The sequence below is a fragment of the Trachypithecus francoisi genome, unplaced genomic scaffold, assembly GCF_009764315.1.
Source record: "Trachypithecus francoisi isolate TF-2019V2 unplaced genomic scaffold, Tfra_2.0 Contig01579, whole genome shotgun sequence".
NCBI classification, from domain to species: Eukaryota; Metazoa; Chordata; class Mammalia; order Primates; family Cercopithecidae; genus Trachypithecus; species Trachypithecus francoisi.
In genome coordinates, this window is record NW_022681442.1 from 15,115,826 (window position 1) to 15,126,269 (window position 10,444).

Sequence of the window (10,444 nt, forward strand, 5' to 3'; positions counted from 1 at the left end):
CTCATATCCTGTGAATCTGAACCCTGAGCCTAATCTGTGGATGGGTGTAAGATTCAAAATCTCTTATCCATACAGTGCAGAAATCCTGAGCTCAGAATTTAACATAAAAACTGGTCCTTAACAGGGAAAACCTGTGAGGCCCTGGCAGCAGGGGTGAAACTGCTTCTTAGGGACATCTTTTCTATCAAGGAATATGTTGAACAGCCAGGAAAGATAAGTTCTTCTAAAGATAGGTTCAATAAAATAAAATCAATAAATTCTTAAAGTTAATAAGAAAATCTACCACCATGTAAGAAAGGCATCAAATCAAACAAGTAGAATTCAAGGCAGAGAAAAACAGAAAATAGAATTCTATGAGAAAAATTTTAAATTAATTTATTCATTCACTAAATGTCTGTTTAATACCTACTATCATTCAGGCATTGTTCTAGATGCTGGGAATAACAGCAGTGAACAAAATAGATTAATTTCTATCCCTTGTGGAGCTTACATTCCACTGGAGGGAGACAAATAATAAGCAGATCAATATAAAACATGCCAAGAGGTGGTACGTATTACACAGCATAGAGAGAGGGAGAGATGGTAATGCTATTTTATATAGGAAGTTCAGGGAAGGGCCTCTACAGAGAGGGGGACTCAAATTTTTGGGTCTTTTGACCTCTTCATAGTCTAAAAAATTATTGAGAATTTCTTTTTGTTTGATTGTTTTCATGAATTATATCTAGAAATATTTTCTGTATCAAAATTAAAATTGAAAAATTTTTAAATATGAATTTAAGAATAATAATAATCCTATTGCATTTTAAATACCACATTTGTATTTAAAAATTACTTTCCAAAACAAAAGCAAATTAGGAAAAGGAGTTGCATGTAGATTTTTTACAAATCTCATTAACATCCGGCTTAATAGAAGACAGCTGGGACCAGGTTTGGTGGTTCATGCCTATAATTTCAGAACTTTGAGAGACCGAAGTGGGAGGATCACTTGAGGCCAAGAGTTCAAGACAAGACTGGGCAAAATAGCAAGACCCTGTCTCTAGAAAACAATTTTTTTTTTAATTAGCGAGGTAGGGTGGCAGAGGCCTGTAGTCCCAGCTACTCAGGAGGCTGAAGCAGAAGGATCACTTGAGACCAGGAGTTTGAGGTTGCAGTGAACTGTTATTGTGCCACGGAGCTCCAATCTGGGTGACAGAGTGACACTGTGTCTCTTAAAAATAAATAAATAAAAACAAATTAAAAATTAAAAAAGAAGACAGCTGGACTCTCATATCTACTTCTACTCAATCTTTTGTAGTATGTTTTTCAATTGGAAAATAGGGAGTGCACAGATACATAGTTGGAAGTGATTGTGCATATTCTTCTTTGATACTATATCAAAATTCACCATGTGGCGGCTCCTTAAAGGTTAGTTGCAATGTGGAATCTGAAACCATTTCAATGAACTTTTCATTCTATGTTATAATAAAATCCATTGGTCTAGATTGCACTTTGAGTCTACCTTTTCTCTGTGCACAGTTTTGTAATTTTATACATTACTTACTGCTTCCCTGAATTATGCAGATCCTCCAAATGTTGATATATTTCATAATATGCTTTCAAAAGTAACATTCTGAAACATTTTGAAACATACTGTTTCAAAAGTAACATTTACATTCATTAATATCACTAACCAACTCACCAGAAAAATCTTTAAGTACCAGGAAGCTGCCAATCTTATGGTGACAGATAGATAGGAATCCTCCAAAATTCTAATTTTTGTTTGAAAGCTTGCATATTATCATTGGCAAAAGAAGAAGAAGAACGTCAGATGTTTGCCTTGACATTTTAGGCTTACTTCATTTATTTTTGAGAAAATTTTTGCCAAACACCCAAATCTAAATAACTACAACTTGACTGTCATTTATCTAAGTAAAAATGATGTTTCAGAAAAGGAATAGCTAGCTCATACTGCATCGCAAACAACTGCACACATGCTCTCCCTTGAGACAATCGTAGCACTTGGAATACAAAGTACTTTAGGTATACTTCCCATGTAATCGTATACAATATTGAAAATGAATATACTCAATGATCAGTTTCAATAAAATATCTTTGACAATTCAATCAAAGCATTAAGTAAAACTAGCGGTTTTTGTTTTCTTACTGAGGGTGCACGGCAGTGAAGAATACAATGACTACTAGTACTGTTTGGTGCCACTGCCTTGATTTGTGTTAAGGCACTAACAGTTTTACTCACTGCAGTTTTTGCACTGTCAATGTGTGCATTAGCACAGTGAAAATGGCAAATGGTACCTTTGTATAGTATTATCATAAAAATAGCTTGACCTTACAAACTCCCTGAAAGTGTCTTGGGGACCCCTTTAAACTCAGAGATCACATTTTAAGAATAATACTCTAAGGTGACAACTGAGCAGAGACTTAGGCTAACCAACCATCAAGATTTGCATGGGGCTGTCCTAATGTTAGCACTAAAAGTTCCACATGATTCTACCGGGAAGATCTAAATGAAGTGAGTGTGCATGACAGAGTAACAGCTAAGGGAATCAGCATTTCAAGCAGACGACAAACAGCTAGTGCAAAGACCTTGGGGTCAAAGAATGATTGGCATATTCAAGAAATAAACAGCCCAGTACCAAGGTTCACACCCCTATAAACCTTACTGTCCTCAGGAAGGTGAGCTACTGGACAATGCCTAATACAATAGTCAAAGGAACTCAGTGACCTTTTTTGCCTACTTCCAAGTTTTGGATAATTACTCATGACAAATGTGATAAGGTTTTCTCTATAGAATTTCATAGAGAAATGGAAACAAGTTTTTTCTTTAAATGAGAACATCAAAAATTTTGAGTTTACAGTTAGGTTTATATAGCTGAAGTTGCTTGATGTTAATCCTGTAATTCAGGAAGAAAGATGTTATATAATTTATTTGCCAAGTATTCATACTGTGATTTAGCAGTTGCTCAATGAATGTCTGTTGAATGAGTAACTGCCAACAACAAAATTAAATTTAGGTAGGATCTACATTTTTTTATTAAGTTTAAAGAAAGAAAAAAGTACTTCAATTACAAAACTCCATTTCAATATTATAAATGATAATACTCTGTGATTTTGTTCTTTCTCTAGGAAATACGGTACTAAAGGACATGACTTTGCCTGCTGTTCTGGAGGTTTCCTAACTTTTACCAATTAAAAAAAAGAACACATACATATTGAGGTAAAGAAGTAGAAGTAAATGGGGCCAGCTTAAGTTACTTTTTAATTTCAATATAATTTTCCTTTAAAATTTCATGAAATATCCTTTTATTATTGTTATGGTGTTTACACAAGTTAAAATTGGAAACAGAAAAAGTAAACAAAATATTCACAAAATAACCTCAGATTTTTCTCCATTTACTCCCTGTTAAGGGAATATGGCATTCTATTGAGTATTATGTAATACGTTTATAAAAATTAAATGTCAAAATTTTAATTATACGCCATTTTTAAAAATAGAAGAACCTCTTTTAGGCGTTTAAAAGAAACTACCAATGTTCTGTGAGTCCTTAATTTTGGTTTGCCCTGTCATCAATACTATACAACTTCTCCTTAACTATCAGAAGTTTTATGTGTATTGGTAAGCACGAACGCAAATCCAGGGCATGTTCTCATTTTTTTGTTTTCATATTACCAAACCTAACCAGGCATAGTGTAGCTGTCCAATTCATAAAGTCCTCATACTATATAACCTGAGATTTTTGCAACCATATATTTTAAAAGACTCATTGAGCCCTGAAAGGCAAAGTCTATCATTCAAGTTCTAATTACATGCTGTCCAGGTTTTACATAAAAGAAAAAAAATGAATACTGTACTTCCCAAATGCATTTATTGACCAGAAGCAACATCCAAAATAAATGCCCCCCAAATTTTCTGAATGTATCACTGTACAATAGCACAAGCACTACTCTATTCAAATTATGTTCTATTAATAGCTTCTCCTTGTGCTGCTACTATTTGATAAATAGGTCAATACATGCCAAGTCAAATATTCAAGTAAATATATTTTCATTGTTATTGGCAGACATATAATTAACTCAGAATAAAAGAAACAAGAAATCAATTTAGGATTAGTTCTTCAGTTCTTCCCATTAGTCATTTGCATTATAATTGTGAATTCCACTTTTAAAATCTTTATGCACATATACATACCATCTTGACTATAATATAAATCAAACTATTTCAATCATAAATCAGTATTTTATGAACAGTGACCCTCATATGTTAATTTTATTAGTAAGATACAAATGTATTATTACCCACATATACGAGCTGGTTAAAAAGCAATGCATGCTTATGAAACTATATTAATTAGTAAGTTCAACAAATGTTTCTAAACAATGGTAGGACTTTTCTCTGTCTTCTTTCTAGCAAAAACAACTGAATCAACATTTTTTAATGTATGTGTATATATCAACGAATTATATTTCCATTTGCAGACAAAACTTTGCTAACAAAGAAAATACTACAGAGTAACATTAAAAAATACGTTATATCAGGTCAACATCCTCACCAATCCAGGAAAAGTGCATTTTGTACAAAAACTTGTACAAGCAACATTTTTAAAATATTAACCTAAACAAGATACAAAACTTCAGATATATTATTATACATGAATATCATGAAGAAAAATATTTAAAATGAGCTTAAGAAATCGACTTTAATAAAATATGCTGTTATTGTTACTTTCATTATGGTAGTTTGTTTCTGAATTATATATCGTGGACAAGTCATTTACCTCTCAGTTTCCTCACTCATAAAAAGGGAATAATGATGGGGTCTCATCACAAGATTGCTGTTAGGATTAAAGGAGTTAACAGGAGAAGCATTTAGAACAGTGCCCCTGCATACAGTAAGTGTTCATATTTTGCCCATTACTTTCATTAGCTTCTAGGTACCAATCCTGAAAGTGTCTTAATTCTTTTTCAAGAAAAAGAAAGTTGCACCATAACATTCTTAGTGTTTTGCCCATACCAGCAGCTTTCAGCATTGCTGGTAGCAGCTAGTTTACCTGCTATTCACAGGCAAAACAGGAGGTAGGATCTCACTGAACAAGTTACAAATCCTATTTTAAAAGACTCTCCTTATTATCTATCAAACTATTAGGACTCATTAATTCATTCAACACACTACTGTATACTATATACTGTTAGATAACAGGCAGTGGGAATAAAAGATGGATAAGGAAAAAATTCCAGATATGTTGCTCACAAAATAGTGGGGCATACAAACACAAATACAAGTATGTATCATTGTTTAATTTTAAAATTTTACCAAGATGTCTACGGGAAGGCTTTATTGGTGATGTTTTAGCAACACCTAGAAAGAAGAGCTGAAATTTGCCGGATGGAGAAATGTTCTCTGTTTCATTCCCAAAAACTGAAAATTCCTCACAGTGATAAGTTAAAATAGACATATTTGAAGCAAACAGACTTCCTCAAACAGACTTCATATTACATGGTGTTTGTTTAGTCCATCATTGGGTACTTAATAAATATTTTTGAATAACTCTGTCCCCACCCATAGCGAGGCCTTCATTGTGGCACACTTAAATAACGTTCTTAGCTTCCTAATTGTCTATTCCCATCTTCCCAATCAGAGCTCAGAAAGATCCTCCTAAAACTACCTTTTTTTTTTTTTTTAAGACAGGGTCTCGCTATGTTGCCCAGGCTGGCATTAAACTGAACAACTGTCTTCTCACCTTAGCCTCCTGAGTAACTGGAACTACAAGCATGTGCCACCATGCTAGGCTACCTAAACCCACTTTTACTGCTCCCTGATCAGAAATTTGCAATGGTTTTCTGCTATTCTCAGATATCAGCCCTCGGCTTTGACTAGATTCCTTTCCCAATATGCGCTGCACATATTTGCCTCCTCCCTCTGTCTGGAATGCTTTTTTCCTACTACTTCCTTCTGTTTGCCTCTTCAAAATTCTACCCATACTTCAAGAAGCCATCAAACTCTCCTGCTTCTTTTTACAATAACAGAAAATTATAAACGCTGCAGGAAAAAGAAACGCTAATGGAAAAGGTATACTTCGGACGCAAGGCATGTCTAAAATGTGGTAGAGAATTTTAACACGAAAGGCAGGGGCTTGTTTGAAATTTACATGCAATTGTCCTATCAACATAGCACACAAATTATTTATCATTCAAAATGTATATACTGTACCAACTACTTAATAAATAAGTACAATAATGATTCTTCTGACATTGTGCTCTTTTAAAACCTTAACCATCCCACAAAATGGACAATGAATTCTTCATTACCTTAGTTTATTTAGGGCAAATTCATATTAGAACTGAAGGTGTCACTAGATTCAGAACTTTAAGCATCACCAGGCACCATGGAACCAAAACAGCCAGCACAGAGTAATGTGCTTCCTACTTGAAAGACAACTGGTTAAACAGTGAAATATCCCCCAAAAGTCAAGGTAAGGCAGGCTTTTTCAAGTGATAATTAGTATGCTCTACATTTCAATACCTTAGATTCCAGCTTGATTTTCTCTTCATTCAGTTCTTCCGTTGCTTTCTTAATTTTTTCACGACATCTGGTTATTTCCGACCTCACTGTAATAAAAATTAAATCTTTAAACACATCAATCTTTCTAAAGTCCCCATTCTGGTGGCGTCTGACAAGCCACCTTTCAGCTGTCTTTCCCTCAGCACGGCAAGCAAGCTCCCCTAACGGCTCTGACCACTGCCTTCGGGATTTCCTTCTCCCCCAAGCACCCAGCACCAGAAGACAAAAGCCCCATGCAAAGGACAGAAATACCCCGACCTTCTCGCATCAAACGGCGACTCTCCTCCGCCTGATGCTCGGTGAAGATGATGTGCTGGAACAGGGACTCCAAGCTCATCTCAGGGCCTGGCTCCTGCGATCCTTTTCTCGCCCTTAAGTGTTTTATAACCAACCCTGAGGATCCTGGAAAGCAGAATAAAGAAGATGGCTTCTTCTAGAACTATTCCCAGCTAGACCTGTCTCTAACCCTCTGTCGCCAGTCCAGCGAGAAGATGGAGGCCGACGCCGGACGGGGTTTGAGGGGTCTGAGGGTCTAGGAACGCTGGCCGCTGCTGCCCGTTTCTGCTCTCAGCCTTTGGTTCCCGTTACAGTTTACAAACCGGGCTTTTCTCCTTCACGCCCTAAAAGGGCAGCTTCAAGGTCTGCCTTTTTCCCTGGCGGAACCCCTGACCCAGGCCTCTGTCCCTCCGTGGGTTTGTTTTTTGCTTCGGCGGCAAATAAAAATGGCGGCCAAGGCCTTGGCTTTTGAGGGCGTCTGGGCAGCAGCCAGTTCTGTAGTTAGCCTTTCGATCCCAGTCCGCTCTCATTTTAGGGATAATGTCCTCAGGGTGCTCTCTGTCTTTCAGCAAAATGGTACGTGCCAAGAAAATCCAGGGCCAAAACCTTCCCTACGGCTAGAGGCAGTGCTTCAGGTCGGGTCTTACCTGTGAGAACTTAAACTACGGCGGCTCATTGGGACCATCCTGTGGTGGGCAGGTTTGCCCTGGGCATGTGAACCCCAAAGGTCTTAGGCCCAGTTGGAGTTGGGATGCCCAGTATCCAAGGCACAAACACTGAATATTATAAAGTACAAAGTAACTGTGATTCTAAATATAAACTTTTACAAAGTCTTATCCTTTGACGATGGCAAAGACTGCTATAAATGTGCAATGTCTGACATTCCGCCTTAATCATTCCTTTGTAATCAGGGCATATCTTTTTTGTCTGCTTTAAAATTAATCATTGCCTTTTGTAATCAAGCTGCAGTAATATTAACGCTTCAATATCTGCGCAATATGTGTCAGAGACCAAAGTGGTTGCTAATTAAAGCTTAAACATGAAAGGCACCTTTGGGACTTTTGCGTGGGATTTTTTAAATCAAAAATTAAAATATTTTTAGTTTTAGTAGGTTGAAATATTGACATTATAATAAACATTTGACTTTATTTCTGAATGTAAAATTGGCATTGGTTGAACTTTTAAAAGTAATTTGTTATTAGAATGTATTTAAAATTAAATAAAATAAACATTTGACTTTATTTCTGAAGGTAAAATTGACATTGGTTGAACTTTAAAAAGTAACTTGTTAGAATGTATTTAAAATTAAGTGAAATAAGGTAAATGTTAATTCTGTCACATCACAATAGGCTTAATTAATATTTCATTAGTGCTGCAGTCTAATCAGTTATACATTTTAACCTATTTCAAATTTCTGCCTTAATTTCCATCAAGCTGTTGATGCATAAAACTTAATTCTTTGACTTTATTTTAAAAGAATGAATACTGAAAAGTAACAAAAAAGAAAAGAACTGCCCATAATCATGTCATTTAGAAGTACATATTAGCATTTTACCAATTCCCTTCCAGGTAACCCTCCTCACTCTTCATTTTTCCTTTATAAACTTGAAATTATTGTGAATCAGTAATAATAATAATTTGTTATTGATTATTTGCTAGGCACTATTTTGAACACTCTGTATCCTTTTGAGATGATTTTTGCTGTCGCCTTCATAGCATAGTTGAGGAAACTGAGGCACGGAACAATTAAGCATATTGCCATAGTTGCATACCTCATATATAGCAGTGAGAACTGAAACCAAGAAATCTGGAATCAGAAGCCACGAATTTAATTTGGGATTCTGCTCTTTTTTCCTCTTATTACATCCCAGACATTTTACCATTTCATTAAAAACTCTTCATAAATATATTTTTATAACTTCATAATCCTCCATCATAGAGAGGCATGTGTAAAATTTAGATGTACCAAAATAAATTTTACTCTTTATCTGTTCAAGGGTGAAAACAAAGCTTAAATTGTGGTTTGAACCATTTTCTTTGAGCACTTGTTTGGAGGCTTATAAACTGTACCACAGTGGCCATCAAAGGAAAGGGCTTCCAGAAGATAAATTATATTACTGATTAATATCACTCCCTTCAGAATTATTTCCCATGGACTTGCACAAGGAACGTCCTCACAAGGAGGCTGGTTTTCAAAAGCATGCTTCTATTTAACATTCCAATTTTATTAGTTACACTCAAATTCACATGTATTATTTAACATGCTCTTTCTATGCTGAAACTTGGCAGAGTAAAATTTGGGCAGGTCTTTGGGGAGTTCAGTTGCCTCACTTACACAGGAGTATGAAAGAAAGAGCTGCTGGAAATTCAAGAAAGCGGGTATGGGGAGAAATGGCTTCTTCATCTTCTGCAGTCATCTTGGCATACCAGAATATTTTGGTGCTTTTAAATCCAAAGCTACACTCTTCTTAGAGTTAACCATACACGTTACCAGGAATTTTACATTTTATTTTGTTTGTTGAAGCAAATATGATTTATATGAGCTCACAACGCAAAGTTTAAGTGTCCTATAATAATAAAAGTGACATATTAAGATAATTAAAAATACTGTCGTTGTGTATCTAGGTTTATTTATACATTTTCTGTAGTGTTAAGATAGTTTTTCTTATAGATATCCATGCTCATTACATTTTATAATGTTCAGGGCAAGAGTAGCATTACTTAAATTTATGCCAAATAAAAATGGTATACAATGTGGTAAAACTTGGGCATACAGTTTTCTGAAAATGTGCCTTATAAGTCTAAAAAAAAAAGAGATGATTCATTCAACAACTCTTTAATGAGTTTCTGCTATTCATTCAACATATATTATTGAGCATCTCCTATGTGCCATATTAGAGAAAAAACAAGATTTAATAAAACAGAGCTACATAAAAAAGTATTTTTCTTCCCCCAGATATTTCTAACCTCACTGGAGAATTATTATATTTTTTAGCATTTTGGCAGCCGTATAAACGACTGCTTTCAGATGTTTCAACAGATGTTCTTTAGAAGGAAGGCCAATTATTTGCATTATAACACACAGATATGATTCTCACATCTACACCTTCCATCTGTACATGTTTCATTGAATTGCATACCTATGGAATATAAAAGCTGATATCACTCATTGTTTCTCACCTTCAGACTTTTGTTCATAATAACACTAGCACCTGGGTTATTGAGCCATTGATAATTGCTTTGCTAGAAGGCCTTATATAAGACTATACTGCTCTTGTGATTTAAAATGTATTTCCTCTCCTTTCCTAGATTGATGACTTCCCTAAGTTCTAAACCAGGCTTGCAAATACACACTAGCCCAGGGCATATACATTGCAATGGAAATAAGAAAAGTAATTCATTTATTTTATGTTTTGTCTTAGGGCATCTGCCACAAAGAAAAAAAAATTATGTGGGTTCAACCAAGTTTAACAATCATTTATTGAGGATCTACTAAGTGTAAAATTCTCTGCTGGGTACTATGGGGAATACAAAGTTGAAAAGATACAGACCCTACTCTCCTGGAGGTGATAGTCTACCAAATGGGACATAGTGCGCACAAATAACTCCAAG

General features: G+C 35.3%; 1 protein-coding gene across 2 annotated transcripts in view; it reads right to left on the reverse strand.

Annotated features, from left to right (window-relative positions):
• CCDC172 (coiled-coil domain containing 172) overlaps positions 1–7,500 on the reverse strand; it is a 56,513-nt gene extending 49,013 nt beyond the window's left edge. The window contains exons 1-3 of one of the 2 annotated variants that reach the window (XM_033181684.1): positions 7,480–7,500; positions 6,815–6,958; positions 6,518–6,603 (exon numbers count right to left, since the gene is read on the reverse strand). In XM_033181684.1, the coding sequence (XP_033037575.1) occupies positions 6,518–6,603; positions 6,815–6,893 (165 nt within the window). In that variant the 5' untranslated portion in view covers positions 6,894–6,958; positions 7,480–7,500. Of the gene's footprint in view, positions 1–6,517; positions 6,604–6,814 lie in introns of both variants that reach the window. The other variant, XM_033181691.1, reaches the window with a different exon arrangement.
• Positions 7,501–10,444: the final 2,944 nt, after the last annotated feature.